The sequence below is a fragment of the Pelobates fuscus genome, chromosome 3, assembly GCF_036172605.1.
Source record: "Pelobates fuscus isolate aPelFus1 chromosome 3, aPelFus1.pri, whole genome shotgun sequence".
In the NCBI taxonomy this organism is placed as follows: domain Eukaryota; kingdom Metazoa; phylum Chordata; class Amphibia; order Anura; family Pelobatidae; genus Pelobates; species Pelobates fuscus.
In genome coordinates, this window is record NC_086319.1 from 255,389,478 (window position 1) to 255,417,355 (window position 27,878).

Genomic DNA, 27,878 nt, shown 5'->3' on the forward strand with positions numbered 1-27,878 from the left:
ATTCATCTTGATTTCCAGCCAATGCATATTTTATAGAAATGTTAAGGATTACTCCAACCATAAACAGGATTGTAGAGACTCTGAAATCTTAGTCAACCAGCTAGCCTACATTTAAGCCATAAAGTGATCAGCTGGATGGAAATCACTGGAACTTAAGCTACATAGTGATTGTGGCGGAGGACGAGGCACTACATATTTAGAAACCATTTCCAGTTTGTTAGCCAACTTTTGCTTATCTGGAGTGATGCGAACATCTGTTTAATAATTAGTAATGAGCAGACAGACTAATAGTTCAGTAAGAATGAATTTTCTGAAAACTCAGCTTTAATCTCTCAATCACTCAACTATAATCCAAATGTGGCAACTTCTATTTTAAAGAGCAGACCAAAAATATGCACTTTCCTGACCAATATTTGGCTCTGTCACCCCAAAAGTACCTCTCTCTAATTGTTTCCTCTTCTCTTCCTCGCTCCCAATTAGTTTTTTTCTTCCTTTCTGATCTTTTCTCGTAAAACACATGACAAAGCAGGAATTATTGTGTCTTATATTTTTCCAACTCTTGACAAAATGGTGTCCTTAATTCTTTTGCCATGTTCCTAGTCTATATTCTTGCGATCAATCCTGTTCTTCACTCAGGGTTGATCGAGACAATGGGCATGTGCGCGACTTTCATGCAGGGCAGAGAAATGGCACGCAAAGGCAGCTAGCATAAGTTTCTGCCAAGTAACGGGGGACATAGGAAAGAAAGTGAGGGTTGGCACCAGACTCTTTAAAGTCATATCTATGAGCAATGAGAAACTTTCTGTAACTTTATATCAAGTCCAAATTCTTTGGGCAAAACAAGTCAGTTTTGTTGAGATAAACAGTGTAATGAAGGAGTTTTTTCCCCCCTCAAAGAGACTAGCACAAACCAACTCCATCTATGCTTACTGCAAATATTTGGTTATAGATTAACTGACAAATTTGTTGCATAAAGACACCTTATCTCTGGTTCAACAATAAGAGTATAGAGTATTCAGGAATCACAGAAAAAGATTAACAATAATATATTAAGCTCTTGCATTAAAGGAACACTGAGCACATCTTCCAATGCACCCTTGGAAAGGTTATGATGGAAGGAGATTATCTGTTCCGATCATCCATTGCGCAATATATAGTAGCTCCAGGCATTTGCAAAAAAAACTGCTGTAGCCAGATGCCAACCCAATCAGTGTACTAATTTAACACCGTAAAGGCGTTTAAGCATGCGTGGGATAGGCATAAGGCTATCCTAGCTATAAGATAAGGCCAGTGACTAATGCAAGTATTTAGAAAATTAGGCCGAATGGTTCTCATCTGCCATCACATTCTCTGTTTCTATGTTTCTAATATTTTAGCAGGAAAAGAGTTTATACATACTAGCAGTTTGCACTTACAACATACCTCCATAACTAGACATTCTAAGAAAGCGTAGATTGAATGATTATTTGCTGTTGGCAACTGTCTCATATAGTAATGAACAAATACGGTATCTGAAGTGAGCAAAAAAAGGAACAAACACTGAATTCTATGCTTTGCATTATCTATTAGAATTTAAAATCAACAGGAATCTGTGTAATGAACAATAATGTAATCTCTGTTACCTTGCCCTGCAATTGGGTTCTGTTTTGGGGAGGCAGGTACAAGAGGGCCATTTGGACTGCTTTCCCCCCTGGTTTGGGTTTGCCATTGTTGCAAGGTTGGACTACCCTTGTTTTAGAAGGAGATTTAGATTTTTAGGTTTGTGATGACTCTACATTGCCCCCTCTTGTTGAAAACGAAAAAAAAATTATTGTTGGCATATTTAAAATATGCAAATTAGGATATTATAAAAAAACTTGCATTTGTATCTCTGTTATTCCGTAGTAATTATTACATATTGGTAGCAATTTTTTGTTGCTTATTCTTAACATTATGTAAGTGAGTATTTTTATGGTTTTCACCACAGTCGGCAAAGGCTAGGCCTAGTTCAAAATAAAGAATTGTATGCTAGTGCCTTTTGAAACTGTGTCCTGTGTCTAATTTGTTCAACGATCCCAGAAAAGGTCTTCAGACCTTTTGGCTGGCTGCATGGTCCCTGTAGCATGAAAATCTAAATCAAAGAGCTAGACTTAAACCCCAAGTGTCTTTATAAAGGTAGGAGCTAATCATATTACAGGCAGAGGTGAGGATACCTGCCTGGAAGCAGAGCTGAAGTGTTCCAGAGTGCCCTCTGACAGCAAGGAAGCAGACTTGGCGGAGGTACTCTGTCAGAGTACGGGACCTCCGTTACAAGTGAAAAAACAGGGCAGTGAGCAAAGCTGCTCAAATACACATTGAACATTTGTTCACTTCAATCAATAAGAGATCGAAAACTAACCTATGAGAGAATTTACTGGTGATCTATTCCTCCACAACTGGATAAAGTGCAATCTAAAATAATTACATAATGTTATAACTGCAGAGTATTAACAACCCAAGCTCAATATACTATATACAACCCACTTAGATATGTTTCTGTTATTGAACTAGACACTGTGCCAAAACTGCTTCTGGCTAAGTAAAGAAAAAAAAGATCATCTCTTAAGCAGCTTCCTATTTATTTCTGCCAGTTAACTAAAAAAAAAAAAAAATCATTAGAACAATAAACTAAGACAGGAGAGTAAGATAATTAGTAGGTATGGTGTGGTTGGTTGGTGTGTGTGTGTGTGTGTGTGTAACCCCACCGAACACCTAGTTTCTAATGACAACTTTCTCTTGAAATGGAATTCCAAGTATTTGTAATTTTATTTTCTTCAAGGAGAATTATTATTATTATTATTTTTACACATGCAGGCCTGGTTTTATAAGGATTAATTTGTTAATTGCCATGGTAACCAGCGGCAACACAGATGACCAGAGGCTCACAAAATTTGGAGAGAGCTTCTGGAAGCCGAAGATCGCATGTGCTGCCACCCCCTCTTCAATACCCAAGTTGATAATGGCCTGCAGGGGCAGTGCTGGAACACAGAGAGGGCCCTGGTGCAAGATATTTTTATGGGCCCCCTCTAGCACAAGGGTGGCCAAAATGTAGATCCCATCTATCATACAAGTCCAACAATGTTTTGCCAGATAGGGATCTACAGTTTGACCATCCTTGCAGGGTTGTATTTAGCACTGAGCAGTGTTTGTGTGTTTGAATGTAAGCATGTTTATGTATGGAGTGTGTGAATGTTGGATTTTGAATACAGTGCATTTGTGTGTAGTGTATATACACATACCAACATACATACAAATATACATACCCACATTGGCACATACACACTTGACTGCTGCCAAGACATTAAAAAAATGTTTTTAAAAAGTTTTACTTACTATAAATTGAATTTTCTATAGTCCAAGCAGCAGTCATGATTTACATCCCTTTTTACTATGGATCAAATTTAAACCTATATCCTATTAGCGTGTCATTTACAGGAAGTTGTCCTGTGTAATTCTAGGAGGGGAGGAGACTGGGTTTAGGGATTGCATTTTGCTTTATTTAATGCATACTGGAGAGTAGTTTATAGGCACTTGGTGGGGACAGAGTTGGTGAGTATGTTCTTGTTAAAGCACTCTTTAACTAGCCCTTTTCAAGTGCAAACCTTAAGTTAAAAGCAATAGGAAAACCAATATATTGCACACGGGAGAGTGTTAATTATTGAGAAGCATGGTGTCCCCCCTAATTCAGACCTCTCACTTAGAGATTTTAAACTTTTCACTTATTTCTTTAAGAAAACCAATTTTGAAAACACTAGAGGACAGATTTATCAATAACCTAGTGTTACTCTTCAAATTAACAAACCCATGCTGATGTTTAATGTATTTGTACAGTGCCAAAACTCATCAGATTAGTACAATTCACTCCATGTTATAATCACAAGCCCTTCACCTGCCCTTCAATATTAACCTACATGCACAGTGAATTCAATATAGTACTATATTACATGGATTACTGTCTTTCAAACAACTTCTGCTTACAGACTAAGCTACGGCCCTCCTATTTGGTAAGATAACATCACATTATGTTCTAGTGAGGATAACATTGTCTGAAAACATGTCTTTGTAAAGACTCGATGACACCAGATGAAAATCTGGGTGAACATTTTATGATCTGTGCCGTAAGGAAGGTGGTGCCATGATCAACATTTTATATCAGTTCTGTCCCTTTCTGGATAATGTATTTCTTTCCCAGATATAGGGGAGAGAGGGAGGAGGAGACAGGTCTAAAAAAGTTGCTAAAGTCTTAGTCTCTTACTACTAACATTTTAGAAAGGAGCCTTTTGTTTACAGGCAATTGCATTTTGCAAAGTTGATCTGATTGATGTGTACAGCTATAAATACCATTTCAATTTAAATACCATAGTGTCAATTTACATACAACAGTACATTTCATAACATTATTTTTTTATCTGTATTACTAAATAAAGCCTTTTAAGAAGTAGACTTTGTGTTTTGCCAAGCCTTAGAAATAAAGGATTAGCAATCATTTCTGAATCTGGTTTCTTGTTAACATCGAGGCACACAACATTTCATCAGCAAAGTGACCTTTTTTCAGGTCATTACACCACATTATAATCCTTCCGTTCGTGATCCAACTAAAAAGCGTTGACAACCCTTAAAGCCAATTGACACGGTTTGGTACGTAAAAAAAAAAAAAAATGGCCCACTCATTAGGGGACAAAATTGTTCCATGGGCATGCTAATGCTTATAAAACAGAACAAACGATCTTCAAGGACCAGACTGAAGTGAAGCCAAGGTATATCAATGATCTTTATTTAAAGAGACACAAAGCCATTAGAATCGGTTACATAGATGTCCAAAATGTATCTTTGTATGGTTTCAGAGTCCCTATCTCTCCCAAATGTTGAAGCTGTTCTCTTGCAGTCAGTGGCACAGGTGAATTGTCTACAACCCCATTGACAGTACTGTATGGGCCTGTTAATTAACCAATATCAGCTGCAGTAAGCCTATTAGCTGTTTAGAGGTTCAAACCATCCTATTTGAGTAACTGTATACCCGGGGACTAAACTACATATTTCAAACCTCTGAACAGAAACATAAAAAAGCACTCAATACACCTACAGCACTTCAGCTTGCTAAAATGATGTGTGAAGTGTGTCCTATTATCCTTTTTACAAATAAAAACAACTCAACAGAAATTGGCACTTTTAGAATTAAACCTTGCTACAACCCCATTGCAGTCAGACAACTGGTATGGTTACTTCCTGGCTTGTTTAGCTCAGTGCAGCCAAATTAAAGAGACTACCAAGGACACACCTACCTTGTAAACATTTCTGATTGAGCTGCATTGGGAAGTCTGTGATTGGAAGTCAGTTTAGATATACCCCAAATGAAAAATGCATACATATTTTTATTTGAGGTATATCTATTACACACATTTATTTTATGAGATAGGATTACCTATTTAAGGGATAATCAGGCAACAGGCTAGAATAAAAGGTTCTTGATGGGAATTGCTTATTGCTGGTCAGAAAAGGAAAGGGGTGTACACTTCAGATGCCTGGCCAAGGAAACTATAGAAACATTAACATGCAATCATAAATGTAATACAGTGGTACCTCTGTTTACAAATTTAATACGTTCTCCCGGACATTTTGTATTGCGATAAATGTATAAACTGAAACACATTCCCCTTAGGAATGCATTGAAAACCAATGAATCCGTTCTGGAGGTAAGAAAAAAAAAAAAAAAAAAAGAAAGAAAGAAAACGAACTGGCATGGAAACCATCCCACAAAGCAGAACACACAGTAAAAGGCATGCAAACGACAAAGCTCAGATTCCTACCTTACTACCCCTTGAGAAATGCACCCAAAAAGTTCCCAAAAGTCCCAAAACCGCTGCAAAAAAATTCCAGAATGGCTCCAAAACAAAGCAAAAACCGCACCAACACCTCCACACTTGACGCCACTTGCTACACACAGACTCCAGCATGCAGGGGGCGGTGCTATAAACCTCCCAGGCACAATGTTTCCTGGGGAAACTTGCTTTGTATTGCGAAAAAAATGTGTTTTAAAAAAATTTGTTATTTCAATGAATTTTTATTTGTAAACCGAGGTGTGTGTGTGTAATGTTTTTTTTGTGCACAAAATTAACAAAACAGCCTTAGTACGCCACAACAGCGGTATCAAGGTATATAGAAGTTCAGTATGCAATACAAGTTGTGACATTTGTTAGTCAGGCACATTTTTGTTTTAGTAGAAGCAAAGTTTCAACAGTTAGATTTCTCTTTTTTGTTTAAGAAAAGGCATAACGTAATAGTTAATCCCAACCTGTATGAGAGGGTCGAGAGACACACACACATATTTGCATGTACACATTTAGATACACACGTACTCCTATATATCCTCCCATATCAACTGGCAGGTTCAGGCTTGGTTTAGTCTATATATGTAGACTAGTATGGTGTGGAAACGGCTAGGCATACCTGTCTGTTATCTATAGAAAACTTTGAAGCAGAGTAGACTCTAGACTGGAAAAGTGCTGCCACAGGAAAATAAATTGGATTAACATGCTAGGCAAACTAATAAAAAACAAACAATAACTGGAGCACATTCAATTTAAGCAGATCGTCTGGACCACAGTGACAGGTGGAATGTAGTGGGGCAGTATCGTGTTATGCGCGACTCAGACACGTCAGAGGAAGGGGTTTTATTCTGGGTAATAGGCAGTGTGTCTGCAGATACACTTGACTAGCATCTCAAGCGGTTGCACATTGTATGTAAGCAACAATAGTTGCTGGTCCATCCCACAGGCTGGTCCATCCCACCTCCGCTAAAAACTATTCTATTATTTCTAGTGGCTGGTCCCCTCTACCTCACTACCAACCCTTTGCACATTGAAAAAATAAGAACATAGCATACACACGAATAAAAGCAATAGGGGTTTAAACCAAATGAGATGACGGTTACCTAAATCTTAAGAAGCTCAGATATTAAGCAGCAGGCCTATTGTTATGAGAGAGTCACCAGTCAGCTGATTCCCGGGATCGGAAAGTGCCAGGGGCGTGCTGATGAATTGTGAGTTGTCTCTGGCAGGGGTAGTTGCGCAGACCTGTTCCGCCATTGCCTGCGATGGGTGTCCCACATTTCTGCCTTTCGGCCAGGCTGTGCGTTCCTGTGCCCAAGTGCCGGTAGAAGGGGCTGGTCTGCTGGTAGGGTTCAGATCTGTGGTGGAGCGGGACATTGCAGGCTTCTGGATCCGGGTACTGCCAGGTGTAGTGAGTAAGTGAGCGAGCATGTTGAGTCTTGCATCTCCACTGTGCATTGGGACCTCTGTGTTGTCGCTTACGGTGTTTCAGCCTCTTGCGCTTATTAGTCCGCCACCATGATAAGGCCTGTCCTGAGGTATGGCCTTCGGAGCATTCCTCCGGTTTGGAGGCAGACTCTTGGTTAGAAGGCTGCTTGGCTGTTGTGAGGTAAATGGTTTCGTTTTGCCCTCTATCTTGTGCCAGAAATTGGCAAGCAGTGCATACAGCTTTTGTGAGAGTCCATGGTGTGAGTCAGTGGGACCAGGGAGCCATGTGGTGTCTGCCATGATGGGTTGTACATATATGGAAGCGGCTTCCCCTTGCGTTTTCACAGATCCAGATTTGCCTCTCTGGGTTGGACCGTGATCACCCCCCGACGATCCGGGGGGAGTAACTGAGCTTTTGCTCGTTTTGCTTTATCACCAAGAGAGATCCCCCGCCTCCCCCAGCCGGCACATGCAAGGCCTCATGCTGTGTGAAGTGCGGCCAACAGGCTCCAGGTGGGTCATAGACCGCAGTATATGTGTCCTGCCCAGTCGTGGGTCAGGAAGGTCAAGTTTTGTCGCTTGGTGCAAGCTTTGTGTGGCTAGATGTGCCATTAATCGCCCTGGTTTCTGAGGACCTCTGCTAAATCACGTCTGTCCTCCATGCTAGTCAGGCCCGCCCCCCACCACTGTATATATTTCTTATGCATTATCAGTATCCCTTTTAGAGATAATTAAAACAGTCAAAGGGCTGGACATAACAAAAGTGGAGGAATTTTTAGTTTTTGCCTTATCCTAGTCATATTTATGATTAAACACAAGGCATTATTAATGAACTATTAAGGATTGCAGAGCAATCTCTGCTTGTTTCATGAGAGGGCAAGAGAAGATGTACGCATGGCCAAACATTTTTCTACTACAATCTGAAATGCAGCATGAATAGAGTCATATGGGGAGGTTAAAATCTGTGATGAGTCCGCCTACTACTAGAGCACACAGCCTGTGTCTGATCCGATCCCCCAAAGAGGGCACACAGTGACTCACATAATGTTATTTTATTGCCTGTAATGTACTTAAGAGAAAAACTGCCTTTGCTGTTGACTGGAAGACAAATTTGCTTCTTGCTTTATATGTCAAACACATTGTGCAGGAGACCGGCTGGCCAGGCTTGAAATGTCTCGATGGAATCAGATAAGGACAATTCCATCCATGACATGAATACAACGTGCAGCTCATATCCAACAAAGCAAAACCTCTGAGGCTGATCACATGCTATCCAGGCCACAGCAATGGTTCTACATCCATCCTGCAAACATCTTATTTCCCCTGCAGGTTCAATTGTAACCTACTATGAAAACTACAAATAAAGAGAGAAAAGGAAAAGAAAAACTGGTTTTCGAGAGAAAGTGTTTCTCTGAACAAACACAAACATCCCAAGACTGATATTTCTGTCTACAGAGCACAAATATACCAGCAGCTCTGGCATGTATACATAGAACATAGAAATTGAGTTTGCAAATTAAACGTTTAGCCAAGTAAATCACTTAAGTTCAGCAGTAAATGATATCGCTAGAAAAACCAAGAAGGTTTAAATAAGATTTTGCCAATAGCTGCAGAAATGCCTACAGGTTTATTTACTAAAGTAGGAATTCAACATTAATTTAGATTGTAAGGCCAGATAAGCGAAACTGAAAACTGACATTTTTTTAATTCACTTCAAATTCTCTCTTTAGCGAATAACACGGCTATTCTTTGGAATTTTAATAAAAAAGAAACGTAAACATCAGGAGTTTGTTCAATATTTCTTTTGTACATCAATAAACATTGCCCAGGCTTGAATCTTTTCAACCAAATGAAATTGCATTCAGTGGACACCAACTTAAAATCATAAAAAGATTTGAATGATTTTTAAAAAAATGTTTTTTTATATGTATACAATATATTTGATACTTTGCAAGGAACTGCATTTTCTTCAATATATGGCTAAAACACTAAGTGCAAGAAGTCAACTGCAAGACAATACAGGCCTAAAAATGTCAAGTCCTAAACCACTAGTCAGTGTATAAAGAAGCAAACCTGTATGCCTAACGCTATAGTGTCCTGCTATTGTTTAGGTTACTACGTGAGCAGTAGAACTTCTAAGGCACCCCCGCCCCCCAAGTTCCCCAAGCCCAAAATAAGGCATATAAAATAAGTATAATAAATGTGTTAACTGGACGTTGCAGGTCTAAAATCATTTAAAAATTTAAAAGAAACATTCTTATTTTAACACTGCATATGCATACGTGTATGTATGTGCATATTTCTGCTCTGTAAAGTATTGTGTGAATGTGGGCATAGTGAGTGTATGCAGCTGGGTAAATGCATGCAAGGCTAAAGACAGTGATATAAATGGTTCAGTGATATATATATATATATATATATATATATATATATATAATTAGAGTACAAAATATGCAGTAATTTCACTCTGGGATGCACAATGCAATAAGGAAAGTGTTAAGACGCCAGTCATGTGACCAGTTATGGGGGCATACATAAATGGTTAACAGGTTACAGATAAACCACTAGGCAGTGTGATTAGAAATTAAGATAAATGTACCAGTGAGGTCCACTCATTACAATGCTATGTGTCCAGTGAGAAAATATAGAATTTTCACCTGACAAACATGCATAATAAACCCATACACATTGGCGTCTTGAGGCCCATGCCATGGTCGTCTGGCTTCTCTGACACAAAGTGATATATACGAGGTATTACAATATCATCCAGGCAGGAGCAGCCACACTAAAAAGGCCAGAGAAGCATATCATAATGGGAGACCTGACAGAACAAGACAGGTTGTTAGAGGCCGAAATTCATGCAAACAGCACACTGAGTGACCTACAGAGCGTGCAGAACCAGACTGTGCTGTGTGTGGACCTGTACATCTGCTCGATACAGCTCGGGCAATGCTGACCTATCTAAACGGCGAGAAATTGCGAACAGGGGAGAGGCCGATGTATTGCCTCCCACGCAAGTTATCCATCCTAAAGCCAAGCGAATCAGCAATGTATTTAAGGAGAGGTGCAGACACTACAGGTGAATATTCATGTGTCAGCTGCTTAGCAATCAACATGCAGAGAGTTCTCTAGCAGACAGACTGATGGCCATATGGTGTGATCATGAGTCCTTAATTCATAACCAAGGACCAAAACTGCCTCTCTCAATGTCTATCCCCCTCCCCCTTAAGCAATATTACAGGAACAAGCCAAATGACATTGTTTAAGCCTGCTGATCCCAAGCTAAACATTTGCAGCAATTAGGGCAGATAGCCTTTAAGAGCAGGTACGTGTTAAATAGAGCAATAATGCAATCGCTACACTGCCAGTATGCAAATTCCTGCAGCTCAGTGACTGACAGTCAAGTGTTCCACATCCAGAGGCACAGTGCGGTCTACCCAGCATAGCCACAATGGGAGTGTGACAGCAATCCTTTTAATGTATGTAAACGAGCCAACAAGTATGTGTAAATAAAAAGCCTGCAATAGATTAACAAAAATAAATAAAATGTCCAATGATTCATTAGTGATGTAATAAACTGCCATGTTTTAGATAGGCAATCGATGTGGCTTCCCTGCTTTGCATTCGGAGATTGCACATTTAAAAAAAAATTTAAAAAAAATAAAAAGGTGTTTCATTGCTTTCATTATGTTCCTATTTCTTTTGCAACTGATAAGACTAACATGGGAGGATTTAAATTGCGCATATGTCATGGACACAGGATGCATCAAGCAACAGCTGACTACCTTCTATGTAAAGCATTATTCATTGATTTTACTGTCAATTTTACAAGTGAACACTTTGCCTGCCAGGGCCAAGGTACAGGAATGTTACAGTATATACTTCACACAGCGAGCCCACATACAGGATGAACATGGTCTTTCATTACCAGATGACAACGGAAACACTCCGAACAGGGTGGTAGCTTATCTACAAAGTATGTTTAGTACAGCACTGCGAAATATGATGCTGTATTAATAATGGTCATATCGTTGCATAACCTATGGACACAAAGAAAAAACTGAATTATTATTATTATTATAATGTTCCAAAAGTTTAAAAGTGGGCGCTGGGACACAAGGCAAAAAATACTTCTATGCATAAGAAAGGCATTCATAGAGCAAGCACTCCACACTTATTTTTTGCATATTAGTATTTTGGTTCGACTTTTTACTCTAGCCATATCCCTTTAATATCAGTGACTCACACGTTCTATTTAAGAGACAATGTGTTCTGTTACCGTCAGGCTCCTGTGAAGAGGAGGTGTACACATTTGATTAAATAGCAAAGTAGAAGGAAGGCAGACTTCTATAGAAAATGCACTCTGTGTTAATCTCTAAAGCAAGGCAACGTAACAGCAGCAGATATATTACCACCAAGAACTCTGCTATTCACAGACAATCCAAAATAGTTGGAATACAGAGATTCATTTCAGGGGTGCAAAGGACCAGATTTTTATTTTATTTTATTTTTTTAAAATATTTTTTTAACTTGGGCACAATCCAACATTTTAATCTACCCTCACTGCATTTGTTCAGGTGCATTATGTTCAGGTGCAATTGAAAAGAACTGCGTGGGGCTCACATTTCTTCCTACACGAAGAGTGTGAAATCACGTTTGCCGTATTCCATAAAGTGAAAAATCAACACTGTAGACCATCATTAAATGAACTTAATTGGCATGTAATTAGACATTTAAGGTAATTAGCTGATGCTTGTTAACCTTTTTAGCAAACATTGGTCTGTTGCTGTTTCCTTAATAGTTGATGGCATCTGATCTGGAATTGACAGCATAGTGCAGAGCCTCTGACTAAAAATAATGTTGGAGCTTGTAGAATACATGTTATTGACTGCACTCACCAGACATGATTTATACTTGTCGTAAGACAACTGCATTACACAGTGTGTTGTAAAAAAATGATTTTTACGCATATAATGTGCATTATTAAAACAAATTCGTGAGGCACTGCTGAACACGCTGTAGCTATATAAGCCATTATTCATGCATGCCCCTAAAAACTGCCAGTTCCCGAATTTTTTTTTACATGAACATTCCTGTGTTAGCCAGATGTATTACAGTAGAACTATACACCTTACTGGCCATATGTATTCTTTAAATGGATTGTTTTGGAGGCAATGGCAAGAATATGCAAAGAACTACAAGGAATATTTATAACTAATTCTGGGGTATTCTTCTATAGGTGGAACAATCGCCATGGAAACCAATAGAAGTCCCTACTGATTGCTCCACGAGTAGAACTTTGCTGCACAGTTGCTCTTATTAATCATCATATATAGGCTATGAATACATTACCCATTCACGAAAACCCAAGGGAAGACCAATATTCATATGTAACAAATTACAGAGATTCCTGCATGCTTTACACAGAATATGTCTTCTTGTAGGCCAGTGCAGTTAACCAGAACCTTGTATGGGTTAATCATAAGGGAACAGCTGGTATAAAAAAAATCTCCTCTGTGGGAGTAATGTTGTAGACCAGTGTTTCCCAACCCAGTCCTCAGGTACCCCCCTCCTACCGGTCCCTGGTTTAGGGATTACCCAGTTGTGTCTATAGTGGTTTTAGAAGAAAACAAAAAAACAAAAAAACAAACACACACTTCAGACACAACAGGGTAATCCCTAAATCCAGGAACGGTAGGGGGTACTTGAGGAATGGGTTGGGAACCCCAGTCTAGACAATAAGATCTCACAGAGGCAAAATAAGTAAATACAGTAGATAACAGCATTCATATCTAAGGACACTTTGGACACAGTCACTTAAAGTCAGCTCAATGAAGTGGTCTGGGTGCCAGGTCCATCTTGTTTTCCTGGCACTATAGTGGTCCTTTAATGTAGTTATTCTGGTGTCTACTCTCTGTCCCTGAAAGCTTTTTAATGTAAACACCGTCTTTTCAGAGAAAAGGCAGTGTTTACATTACTACCTAGGGACACCTCCAGAGGCGGTCACTCAGATGGCCACTAGTGGTGCCTCCTAGGTCAGTGATGCACAATGCTCTGCATGGAGGCGCTGAACGTTCCCCATTGAGATGCACTCCTCTATGAGGAGATGCTAATTTCCACAGAGCTGGGGTTTGGTGGTACATGCGCAATAGCCAGCCAATGCTTTGCGATTTAGACCTATAGCGTCAGGAAAGCAAAAATTAGAAAAAAACAAGGTGTACTGAGAACAGACAACAGCTCAAATATCCTGCCCTTTGGCTGTCTATATATAGAAAAGAGATAATAGGGCGTTTGATACCAAGTTGTGAAAATGTTGTACTTAACGCTCACTAAAGATGTACATTTGTGCGACAATATGATCTTGAGTGAATGTTGCAGACGTCTTGCAGTGGTAACAGCTAGTATGTATTCTGGATAAGCATACTGTAAGTCAATAAAATGCATTGCGGATCACTTCACAGCACTTGTGAAGGAGAAACCGCATGTATGGAAGACCACTGAAGAACCCCACAAGACCCCAGGGAAGCCATCCTCCTACTGCTAGGTGGAAAGCAAAAAGCAGGGTGGCTAATAACACTGCCGATGTATAGGTGTAGTAGTATGTAGCAGTATATCTGTTGAGCAGTGTGATTTAGCATAGTCTGTGTTTAACATTGCATGTAGCAAAGTGTAACGGGGTGTGCCCTGACAGTGTGCGTAGGGACAATTGGGTTTGTTTGTTTGGGTGAGTGTATTGGGGTGTTTAGGTCTATTTCTGTATGTATGTCTGTAATAGTCTTTGACTGAAAGCATGCATTGGAGACAGGCACAAGAAGCCTGCATACAATACTAACAAAACCCACAGGCAAACACACGTTCACAAGACTCCTCACCTTACCATTACATAAACACTGTAGTTATTGTACCAGGAATGCCTTAGCACCAACTCACTCTAGTAAGTCAAATCATTTTTTTTTTTTTTTTAACAGTTTAACTTTCTACTGGGGGTCCTCCGGGTGCCACTACAAACGCTGAAGAGCTGGATAATCCTAAGCAAGAACGTATGTTCGCTCTCCTGAGCTAAGCCTTGCAGTGCCTCAAAAATGGTTCTCTTACAATTTGCGAGCAGGGTACTCCTGGCACTAGAGCAAGTTGGTTTATGGTGCTTAGAGTGTTCCATTAAATGTAAGAATTTAATCTAAACAGAACAACCTAAAATGTAGTTATCTGTGCTTATATCCATTTTCTCCTTAATATTCAGTATTTTAGGAAATATATTCATATGGCATTAGTAAAATAATAGAACACACACATTTTGTGTGTTTAAATGAGAGGCTTAAAATAAAATAGATGCACTAGTTTGCCTCCCTACAAAAACCACAAAATAGATTGGATTGTGAATACTGGAGTGGTAAACATGGCATGCATTCATATTTTTCCATTATTAAATAATTGCAAGGTTATAGGCTGCTTGTATTCTATTCAGTGGCAGGCTCATATTTGGTTTTCTTCCACTGAGCTGATTTTCTCATTACAAATATTGGTTTTAAACCAGTTATACCTTTGAAACACAATTTCATAAAAACTCTTAGAGTCACTCCACATTTGACTGGCATGAGAACTGTAGATAACCTTGGATCAGAGCTTTCAAATTATCTTGGCTTAGCATCTACTTTTCCACTTCGAATATCACTTTTGTCAGAGAAGTGATACTTGGCAGACACATGCATGGACATTACTGCACATGCTCGGTTGTCCACCACAAATGGTTTTATTAGCCATTGGATAGCTCTTCAACAGCATGACATTCAACAGCTTTAACCCCTTCCACTACCAATATTTTAAATACATAAGTCTGAAGTATACATTTATGCTCAACACCATGCACAGAATACAAAGCGTTGGAAATACTTTCAAGATCTCTTACTAAAGAATGGCAGTTCACAACACTAGCATTTATGGGAGCACAGTGAACTTGATTAAAAATGTTTGACACCAGAGGACTAGTGCATATAATAGAAGTCAGAAAAAATGGCACAATGTTACATATCCTCATCAAGTCATTCTGCAACTGGTCTGTTTTTTTTCCTGTCCATAGGCAAGCAGATGTGTCAAAAGTTTGCTATCTGTACATAGATGCTTTGCAAAACATCCCGACATAATGTGGCAGATTTGTGTTTTTTTTTTTTTTAAATCAACTATTGGTGAAGGAGTTTAAAAAAAATTTAAAAGAGGTACAAGAAGATTATTTTGTATGGATAAATAATTTGGAAGAACTAGCTTTTCTTTTAATATCCCTTACAAATCATACAAAACCACTCTAGATTTGTTCATATAGTACTGGCAGCAGCCAGGAAAACTACTGCAATGGTTTCAAATGGACTGGCAGGACGCAACTCAAATATTAAGCAGCCAAATTCTTAAAATGGGAACCCTATATAATATCCTTAGACCATGGATGCCCAAAACGTATATATCCAGATTTTTTTTTTAAACTATAGCTTCCATGAGGTTTTGTCATTGTAAAGGTATGCCCATCATCATGGGAATTTTACTTCTATCTTCTGGGCACCCCTGCCTTTAACCCTTCTTTCTAGGGGGGAAAACTGCATTGAATTCACACACACTGGTATTTTATGTTAAATCTTAGAGGAACACTCCAAGCACCATAGCCACCTACAGCAGTGGTTATGGTGTTTGGGAGTATTTATTTAAAGAAAACCCCAAATAGCTATATAAATATCTTTTGTAATAGAATTTAGTTCTGCGTTGCTCCCCCCAAATAGCTATATAAATATCTTTTGTAACAGAATTTAGTTCTGCATTGCTCCCCCCAAATAGCTATATAAATATCTTTTGTAACAGAATTTAGTTCTGCATTGCCCCCCCAAATAGCTATATAAATATCTTTTGTAACAGAATTTAGGGGGGGAAGCAATGAAGAACTAACATTTCTATCAGGATACCTACCCTAAGATAGTTAAATTGTTTAACATTTGCACTCTTTCTACTTTATAAAAATAAAATTTTCTCTAGTGCAGTTATTGATATCTACCCTGTTTTACTTCCTGTTGGGTTTACCTGCTAAATGCAAATGAAAAGAGTTTACTATACATAAATGTATGGAAGACACGTGCAACCACTTATATATAGTATATGTTATATGTTATTACCCCTTACTACTGCACACGCAAATCTTAGTTCAGCAAATTTGTTCATACCTTTTTCCCGATCAGCTTTTTCCGTAGAAACTCTCTGGCCTCGAACATGTATGGAATGTCATAGAGAGGACGTAATTTCTTGTTCTTATCCTGTTAATAGGGGGAGAAAAAAAGGGGGCATAATTAAGATATTACATTACGCACATTAAAATCTGCACAGGCTGCCAGTATCTACATTTTGTCCCAAATTAAGAGGCATAAAGAAAAAAAAAATCTGCACTTTTATACATAATATTGATACTTGCATTCAATGCATTATTGTTCAGCAGCTTGTTTCCAAACAGTAAATCTTCAGGTCTAAAGGAATTATGATGGCCAAATAACTGCATAGCACAGAATGCTTCATAGAGCTTATTAACTTAACCTGCATTAATTGACTTAAACATCGCACGTTGATTGTATAATAAGGGGATAGTACAGTTAAAATGAATAAGCAGCGTATGATTGTGCAATGCAAACACGGCAATAATGTTACCCACACAGTATCAAGTAGTGAACCTAAAATGTTTAAACTGGAATAATTGTTAAGTATCAGATGTTAGAAGATCCACGATAGCCTAATCTACATTCAGCATGTGACTTATTTTGATATTCAAAGCACAATTTTCACATAATATAAACTTTCCCCCAAGACATTTTTCCCAGATGTCAATTAGCAGGAGTGCTTCTCTTGCTCTCCCGAGTTGATAAACGTCATTATAAAGACCTGCAACATATATCTAAAAACAGATACAAAAGGAGAATTACAAGGTGAATGAGCTCCTCTTACAATTCCAAACAAGTACAAACCTAGCAAGACATTAACTATTGTGGGACCTTGCATGTCTCTCTGTTGTTACACTTCATAAGAGTGCATAAAACATGCACAAACTGAGGCTTTTCCAGAGTCACGGTGTGCATACAGATCTGATTCATTCTGTGCATGTGATGGGCCATAATTCTGCACATACAAGTAAGTAGTCTGGATTAACAGATCCAAACTGGTTATCAAATTAAAAGGACACTATAGTCACCAAAACTTTAGCTTAATGAAGCAGTTTTGGTATATAGCTCATGCCCCTGAAGACTCACCGCTCAATTCTTTGCTATATAGATCATGCCCCTGCAGACTCCCCGTTCAATTCTTTGCTATTTAGGAGTTATACCCCTTTGTTTATGAACCCTAGTCACACCTCCCTGCATGTGACGTACGCAGCCTTCCATAAACACTTCCTGTAAAGATTCATCTAATGTTTACACTTCCTCTATTGCAATTTCTGTTTAATTTTGAATGTCTCATCTCATGCTCTGTTAATAGCTTGCTAGATCCTACAGGAGCCTCCTGTATTAAAGTTCTATTTACAGAGCAGGAGATAAATACTTTTAAAGTAGGTTACATCTGATTGAAAATGAAAATTTTATTTTCATACAGGTTGCGTCAGTCAAAGCCAGGGGGTGTGGCTAGGGCTGCATAAACAGAAACAAAAGTGATTTAACTCCTAAATGGTAATGAATTGAGCAGGGGAACTTCAGAGGCATGATCTATACAAAAAAACTGCTTCATTAAGCTAAAATTGCTTTGGTAAAATAAAAATTAGGATGATACGATACTAATGTGATAGTGCATTTAAAATTGTTATATTAATTTTATATGCACTATCACATTAGTATCGTATCATCCTAATTTTTATTTTCCTTTATTCTCCTCATGTTTTACATTGGGAGTGGCTTATTTAGACATGCTCACAACTTGTATTTGTTTACACAGTAGTCCTGGAAACCGGGTCTCCCGGGTGTTCATCACGCCAGGCACGTATGATCACATGACGGGAGGCGTGACACGCTCTGTAGTGTGCGCGCATACCCGGAAGTGCACTTTGTGTCGGCGGGATGTGGCAAACACCCTGGTGAGTTATTCCACTAATTATTGATGGTATAAATTGTCTGTATATGCAATGTACTGTATTGTCCTGAAGAAGGTCCCGAGTGGGGACCGAAACATTGGTCATCATTTTTAATCCATTATAATAAATGTAAGCGTTAAGTCCGGAGAGCAGCCTCCCTCATTGGATTGTGTGTGTGTGTGTGTGTATACACACACATATATATAGCGGATTGATACATCCTTTTTAACGAAGCAGGTCACCATGTTTTGTTTATGATAACAGGACAGAGCTCTGCACCATCTCTCAATCAGCACGATGGTTCCTGAGATTAAATGCGGTCCCTGTTTGATGTTATCATGTTAGCCCTCTGGCAACTTTTGTTTTACATTGTATCACTGGACCCTGGACTGTTAAGAGAACCACCTGGCACAACGCATAAATAAAGTGTTCCTTTAGAACAAATTCTCTTTGTTATGCATTTATGATATTTGTTTCACATACGACCAATGAAACCATGGCAAATGAAGCCATGACTACAGAGCATACAAGTACAATGCTGGGTTAATCAAATAAAAAGGGCATGTTAAGGGCAAATTACGTGTGTCCTTAACCCCTTAAGGACCAAACTTCTGGAATAAAAGGGAATCATGACATGTCACACATGTCATGTGTCCTTAAGGGGTTAAAAAACAAATCTATAAGCAATAAACCCAAATATGACTTCCCCTACAATTTATGAGTGCTGGCTCAGTTGCCTTTGCCTGCTAAAGCCTACCACATCCTTCTGTGCATGATTAAAGTCCAATTAACAGCGGAGGAGATAAGAACGTCTAAAGATCTACTTAGCGTTATTCACTAAAGTGAGAATTGCTGAAGATTCAAAGGGAATTCAAAATGGATACACTCGACTTTAATTAGAAATTCCTTTGAATTTCCAACAATCAGTTTAACCTCTAAGTGCTGTAAAATCGAATGCAGTGCCGCTTTTGGCTGCCTGGCACCAGCGTTCTGTGCATGCTGGCCATCAAACTCCAATTCTGCACAAAATTCACATGAGCCTGCCTGGAATTGTTGTTCTGGGCTGGCTACTGACTCCTAATAACGTTGCTGGAGATGGCGGGGTTAGTGTCCGTATGTGCAGCCTTTCTTTGTGAAACGCTGCACAAAACACTCCAGGTACCATGACCTCTACAATCCATTGAAGTTATTATGGTGCTTAGGAATAACCCTTTAAGCTAAAGTTGTTCTAGTGCTTAGAGGAGCCTTTAAAAAAAAGTTCAATTTATCCATATAGCACACAAATAGGACATGTATCACTACCACCCCTCCCCTGTTCTGTGATTGTGACTACTTCTCCTGAAGTGGACTGACCTTTCTATATCAGACTGAACATGCAGTAAACAGGCCCATAAGGAAAAGACACTGTACATTTTGTGTTTACTATTTAATAAAGGCTCATCAGGACTTAACGCGAGGCTGAAGCATTAACCTTTCAGCCTGCCACAGTAGCTTCACGCTCACCTTCCCAGGATCCTAAAATATAGCATTATAGCTTCAGCCACCAGTATGATTAATAAATAAAAACAGCAGCAGCTTTAAAAGATGGAAGGAGGAAAAAAGCCTGCGGGACATTTCTTATTCAGAGAAAACAAACCTTTTGAAACCGAGCAAGATGATACTGTTACATCAAGGGAAGACAGCATTACAAGCTGGCTTGGAGCCATTCACACAAAGCAGAGAAGGAACGGCATACCACAGAAATTAAGGCAAGATTTTCATGCAACTTAAGCGTATTCTCTCCTGCAACACTTGAAACCAGCAAACGGCTTCACAAATCCCATTTCTTTGTGATTCCCTCCGACAGTGCTCAATTTGATGGTTTGTTCTGATGCCAAAACATTACACAAAAGGAAAAAAACAAAAGTTTTTACTGTAGTTTATTTCCAGCTTGCTAGGTCTCCGCTAAAGTGTCTTTCACAAAAGACACTGCATGAACATTAATTAATCCTAAATAGCATGTATTTACACACTTTACAGAAGGAATTTTGCGCATAATTAATCTTTGTTCCCTGGAAAGGGGGGAGTTCTAGGGAGGGAGATGAATTGCTACCCATATAGAACAGATTCAACATATAGCAATATCCTAACTAAAGAATTAGATGACCAGTACATAATGCAAACCTAGACCATGCATGGTTTGAAGTACACAAACAGAGTCTTCAAATTAAATGCGACTAAGGCAATTATTTCCAGATGGGTATGCAACAGAAACAATTCTCCCATTCCAGATATAGGTGCAAGTACTTGGTCAGCATGTCCCGCGTAGAAAACAACACTGGTAAGTTGGTGTACATTGCACAATCAAGGATTTTCTATCTAAACACCATGCACAAGGCTAAAAGCACACAGTGTAATTAAACTAAACCTTTTCATCTAGTATATCAAGCAATCTCTGCACGTAAGCCAGAGTAGGCTGGATAGAAACCATGGAGGATCGTGGTCAGATACCTGGAGTCACATTTTCGATAACATTTTATTACGCAGCTGTGTATACTATGAAAATCAGTGTTCCTCTACATCACATTTGATCCATCTTTTACTTACATTAAATTGTAAACTTGTGAGCAGACTCAACATCCACCATAATATCAGAATTAAATTACCAGTAACTCTTGTAGCACAATGTAAATGATCGTTAGATTAAACAAACTAATCACATGGCATGCTACCACATTAAGAAAGCAGACCCTGAAAAAAAAAAAAAGCATCGTTTTCACTTTAGGCCTCTCTAAACTGCAGATATGTCTCCGGAAAACGCTTGCCTTGTTTTTACTACAATACCCTGAGCAAAGGTTTGTGGAGTTATTAGCTCAAACGGGAGGGCAAAGACAGTAACTAAAGTGGTTTTAAGGAACCGCAGAGCTCCAAATTCATTCGGCAGATTAGTGGTGCCATATGTACACTCCAGTCATTATGCCAGGAATAATTCTGCAGCTGGAGCGCAGAGCCCAGAAATACAAAGCTAAACAGAGTTCACGCAGAGATGGAAAGAAATATACAGGTTTCTTAAGTAGAGGGGGGAGAGAAAGCAATGAAACAGATGTTGCATGCTTTAAATGTTAGCTCTGTTCAGATATATTGTGATTATCTGCAACAATGCTGCCGCTGTGCTCCCCGTAAACACATTCTAGATTGCGAGCTCTCACAGTCAGAGCCATTTGTGCCAGTTTGGATTTGTGTATCATCAGTTTGTAGCCTGCGACTCACTTGTACTGAGTTATGCACCTGTATTGATGTCACGGAGCTATTTAAATAATAAATAACTAATGTGCCTGCAGCAGTTTCCTAGAAAAGGAAACCAAGTGCTCTGAAAACACTATAACCATTGGGCTTTAGGTCTGGCAATGATAAATATGTCTATAATGACAAATGCAGTCCCCCAGAACCCTGCATAGTCAGTGAGCATTCACTGTCCTATGACGAAAAAAGAGATTTGGAAGCCAGAAAACTATTCACATTGAGCACAGGGGCAGTTAATTGCATTGCTTTGAAAATAAAGTTCTTAAGCATATCCAATTGTGCCATCCAAACCTTGTGCTATCTGCAGGTGAATAGAAAAGGGACTAGTAGTCAGCAAGAAACTAAACCGGTGTTTAATACACAAATCGGTCCAATCCATTTAAGAAGTGTAATTGTAAAGCAATTCTGCTAACTCATTGTGTGTTCTCATATGGTTTGTAGTATTAAGAGAGAGAATAGCATGGAAGGATTTTCTACTTTGAATCCACGCATACACTTTCTATTTTCCAGTAGCAATGAACAAGTCAATGAAAACAGGAGAATCAGACTCCGTTCTGTGCTACATGTGCAAGAATGACTCATTAGGCAAAACCGCTTTTAGCACTGTTTTATTGAACCAATGTCTAAATACCTCCTACAGCTGAAAGTATTACTACGCTTTGCATTCAGATGAATTATAAAACACGCAATGTGTTGAGACCCAATGACAAATCAACTTTGTGCCGTCTAACATAAAACCGAATCCCACCTTTCTAGCAGTAGCTACAGTGCCAACTAGCTTTCCTCCACCTTGCAGCAATTATCTCTGATTATACCATTGTTTTTACCTCTCCAAAGCATTAGCATCACCCCCATGAATGCTGCCTGACTGCCTAGCATGATCTTTGGCTACAGGGAGAACAAAACTGCAGACAAAGCACCTTATCACAGCCTATTTTTTAATACAAGGCACACAATTTGCTTCTGTCTGCATATGTTTGAAGTCCTTTGGTAGCACGCAGTGAACGCCTGATTTACCATTTCACATTGCCAAGTAAGAATTGCTATTATTCAGAGGTTCTACGCAAGGATCTAAAAATGTTTTTGTTAAATTATAAACTCTGCAAATAATATATATGTAAATATCTATCTATATCTATATCAATCTATCTGGTGATATCAATGCTACCTCAGACCTCCATTTAAAGGCTAAGCATTGTGATCAAAGCATATAACAGGCCATGCACAAGGATTTCATAAAAGACCACATAGCTATCGGAACTCTGGAACGGAGGACATAAATTTAGATACATTTGTATTTGTGATAAGGACCTTTTCAAATTCAGAGCAATAAATGGCTATAACTTGCATAGATTGTTTCCATATAAAAAGGATCTCATTAAAACAGAGAATGGTGTCAGTCTCCAAAAATTAAATTTCCAACAATATAAAAAAAACTGGTATACTGAAAACGACACTATAAATCAAAGAGCAAAAATGCACGTTACCCAAGTTGTCAGACAATATCGTGGAAAAAAACTGTCCCAAATTGAATCAAAGCTTTTTGTATTTATGAGGTAAGTTGTTATATTTTATACAAACACTAGATTTGCAAGAACTCAGATAATGCTTAAAGTCTATATAAAAGTTCCACATTGGCCAAGTGTAAAACAAACAGGGGCAAAGTTTCCCATATCCAGTTTTTGAACAATTATGGTAAGTAAAGAAATGAGAAAATGTGTTCAACCACAGCTGTGGCTATTAACTCATTACTTCAACTTTAGGATGGCATAACTAGATTATGAGAATGATTTGATAAAGACAACGAACATAGTTTGGGGGGGAAAAAAAGTTAGACTGCTAGGAATTTTTTTTTTACTTTTAACTATGCATATTTGAATACTAATGGGACACTCCGTTGCCAAAATACAAATAAAAATCACTGCTTTGTAGATATACCTCAAATGACAGCATCAATGCTTTCAATCATACTTTTAATTTGAGTTATATTTAAAAACCTCTTGCAAAACATGCATTTTTCTTGTCTGCAGCTTTTGCAAGCTCCCCCCTCTCCCCCCATCCAGATTTTGTGGCTGTCCAATCCCAGGCTTCCCAATGCAGCTCAATGAGAAGGCTTTGCAAGGCAGGTGCTCTGGGCAATTGCTGCCTCTTGAGTTTAGAGCCACTGAGCTAACCAAACCAGGAAGTAATAGAACTGACTGAGTGACAGCCGGTGGGGGGGGTGGGGGGGGGGGGTGGGGTGTAACCAGTATAATTTAGAAAAGTGTAAATTTCTATTGAAACCTGCAAATTTTGCAAAATGAAATAAAGAGGATACCATTCACATAAACTTTCAACAAGCAAATGTGCTCCATTGATCTGCAGAAAATAAATGTAAAAAATAGATGTATTAAATAGTTGAAGAAAAAAAAAAAAAAACAACTAAAAGCAAAACTGTCTACACACTTTGATGAGTTACCGTGAGCAATCCAGGTAAGAGTAAACACGTCATAAATAAAGTTGGTGCTCAAGGAGGGAAGGCGAATCACCAAACCTTTAAATTAAAAAGAGCCTGGGCACACTAAGTTTTCCAAAGAGGCAGTCTTTATTTAGTGAACGCTCTACAGCAATGTATCAGCTCATGTACTGCGCCTTTAGTAAACTTGAGCTGAAACATTGCTGTAACTTTTTCCTTAAAATGGACAGGCACCCAGACCACTTCAGCTCATTGTAGTGGTCTGGGTGCTAACTCCAATTACCTTTAACCCTGCAAGTGTAGTTATAGCAGTTTTTATAAACTGCAAAAACAGGTTTGTTTTCCTGGCACTAAAGAATTCCTTTAAAGACTGCCTCTTTTGATTTGAAAACAAACTACTTTCTGCACCCAGGATCTTTTCAAGTGAGAAAAGGTGATGAGCTCAGGCGTAGGATAGCGTTATATGCAGAGATGCACATTAGTCCATGTCATTTTATAGCTGACACAAATGTATTTTTTGAAACACTTAAATGCTGGGAAGTGGCATCTTCCTAATTTTTTGGGATGTTAACCACAATAAAAATGACTAGTATACTTTTAAACAAAAAAATAAAAATAAACTGCATAGATTATATAGTGTTAGAATAAACCAGACACTGACATCAATGCATTGCAGGAGTAGGTCGCTATCTGACCAGCAAAGCATTATAAGAAATGTAGTTCACTATATTGCCTAAACAATAAATAAAATGCTTGCTGGAAACTTAGCGGTTTGCCCCAGAACTGCTTAAATTTTCTCCTTTGCGTTACAAATTGTGTGCCTACGTTATGCAATGAGCCATACAGGATGCTAAATTCACCCAAGTAAAAAACGTTCTAGAAAGCAGCAAAAAAAATAAAAAATTTAAATATATTGCCAAAGGCTTGGTATACATGGAGAACCGAAAACCGACTATAACAAGGTATTTAATACAATCACAGCACTTTAAGCTGGTATTTTGTCTTACCATCGATTGACAGTGTTAATGAAGGATAATGGTAAACTCATTTCTCACAAGCTCATCAGCACTGCTACTTTCTAAAATGTTCAGTAAAAGAATTAACCGTCACACAATGCAGATCCAACTTGTTAAAGGCATCCCACAAACAATCTTCTATTAGATTAGTGCTGGGAGTGACTCTTCCTCCTACCATTAATATACGCCTGTCAGCCGAGCTGCTGGGAGCGGCAATATCTTGAAGTGGCTGCCAGGGCATAAAGGTGATCTTGTTTTCTGGAGTTGTTCGGATACTGCTAATCTATACAGATATTAAACTGACAGCTTGCTGACTGACACACTTTGATAAACTACTTAAATAAAAGGATGCGCAGAAGGAAGGTTCCCCCTCATACATATCAAAGCAAGCAAAACAATATCGTGTTACTTCTTGCAGCTTGAATCCTGTACAGATATTCAGAGTGACAATAGGCTCATAACAAAGAGCCGCTGAAAGGTAGGCGCTTCTGGTCTCCGAGAAAAAGAAAAGTCTTGAGAGGGCCTGTCAAGCTGTATTCTGCCACTGCACTGACTCGCCATATAAGAGGGCATTTGTGCTGTAGTAAGCGATCTATAACCGCTTAATTACATTTGTGAGTTCACACCTAATCAATTCACAATTCGAAAGACTAGTTCATAGTATTACCTACCACTAAAGATACAAACTGGCAACACAGGTGCAAAGAAATGTTTAATAAACCAAAATGCAGAAAGCGGTTAGACGAAGCAAAGGGAGAGTAATAAAGACCTATTGAGACAATTTAACATACGTGTTCATTTAGATGCATGCTTCAACCAGTTTGTTTGACAATGAATGGTGTTCTACATATTGAAGTACGTCAGAAAGCAAGTCACAGTTCTGCCTACACATTACATTGTTTTTCTATTTATCTACGCGTTTGTTGCCTAATGTGCAAATGGAATTGTAAAAAAAAATAACTATTCCCAGAATTCATTGGGGATGTGGAGTGCACACAGAATAAGGAGGATCACAATGCATAGCATCAAATGACAGATTGTGCCTGGATACTTTGTTAACATAATAGGGAAACCTATAGCCAGTTACCAATTGAGTAGTACCATACCCAAAATGTGAAAGTTCACCTTTAAGTATTTTAATTGCATCCTCTAAAAATTGTGCCTCTGACCCCCACAATTACTAGAAGGCAGGTGCGTGCACGCTTGGTGCCATACAAGGAATATTCGACAGATCAATAACTTGTTGGTAAAAAAATAAATAAAAATATTTTGGTGAGAACTATATCTACATCAAAGTTCGAGATAGGCCAAAGGTGCCGTTACAATTTGCCGACTTTAGAGTTGAGGCCACTGGCCATGCATGTATTACCTTTGCCCTCCACTGTAAGTGGGATACTTTTAACATAACCAGCACATTCTGCTTTAAATAAATTTCCTATACTATACCACCAACACGAACATAAAATATGTGCAAATAACGTGAAAAAATTAAAAAAGCATGCTAATCGTAATTGCATGCCTGTTACACTGATTAATGTACTTTTCCTGGTCTACTTGTTACGGAGGAATGACAAATTCAAAAGCTAAGCTTGTCATTTCTAGTTTCCTCCCTTTAATGTAATTGATTTGAAAGCGCATCTGGGAAGAAATTAGCAGAACTGCTTTAACGATACATTAAAAGGAAGGAGGGGATATTCCTGGACTGATGTGAATGTATACACTGTGTAAGAGACTAATGTGTCCGCTATTTGGTGCTCATCTTCAGAGGTCACAGGACACCTTAGGAATGCAGCATGTGACAAAGTGAACACAGGCTGCATGAGGGACACATTGCCTAGATGTCCACACATCAGAGCACTACTGACAGCTCCAAACAAATTAAAGGGGCTGGAAGGAGGGGTGACTGTCCTCTAAGCAACTCTTTCTTCTCAGCCATTTGGGAAGGTGTTTACCATATGTCTGTAGCACAGACAATCTGTCCTGCCTCCCCTGCAGTGTGTGGGGATTTCAGACAGCAATAAGGTAATGTGTGCATGCCAATCCTTGCATCTTACTCTGCCAGAGCGCTCCTTCCTGCCTCAGACCCTCTGATAACATTTCACCAATGACTTTGTTGTACGGTTTGATCAGACCAGCAAGGAATTCCCTGTACATCATGCTTTTTCTATTTTTTAAAACCACCATCTGGCTTTGATATTTTGTGTTTTATCATGCAGTCTTTTAGGAATTGGAAGTAATCAGTTCTGTCTGGCTAAACAAGTACCTTTCGGATTAGAAAATGGCCTCCTGTAATTGCTACATGCACCCAGCTCTGCGCATTTGCAAGTCTGGAGCCTATAGCTCACCTAAAACTAGTGTATACTCACCCGTAGGAATTCTGCAATCTAAATATTACAGCTTTTTTGAACTTGTGCACTTTAAAAAGTTACAGAAAATATTCACATAAGCATATTTTTCTCAACTGCAAACATCAGGAAAAAAAAAATAACCCAACAGAAAGCACGGTTATACACACTACCAATATATGTGCAAAGGGCTCAATCAAATATGAAAGGAAAATATAAAGTAACGCGCCCAGATATAAAATGCATATCCATGGAATCCGGTTACATTATTTAGATCAGTGTGTTTCTATCATCTAATCTGCCTAGTTCTGAAGCAGGAGAAGATCCATTTAGTATTCATAATTAACAGCTGAGTGCCGCGGTCTTCAAAGGCACAATTTTGCACAATTGGTTAAAAAAAATTAAAGTGTCCATTCCAAAAGC

The 27,878-nt window shown here is 38.7% G+C and overlaps 1 protein-coding gene across 1 annotated transcript in view; it reads right to left on the reverse strand.

Annotated features, from left to right (window-relative positions):
* SND1 (staphylococcal nuclease and tudor domain containing 1) overlaps positions 1-27,878 on the reverse strand; it is a 594,953-nt gene that overhangs the window by 433,115 nt on the left and 133,960 nt on the right. Inside the window, exon 11 of the mRNA XM_063448347.1 lies at positions 16,475-16,564. Coding sequence (XP_063304417.1) covers positions 16,475-16,564 — 90 coding nt within the window. The remainder of the gene's footprint in view (positions 1-16,474; positions 16,565-27,878) is intronic.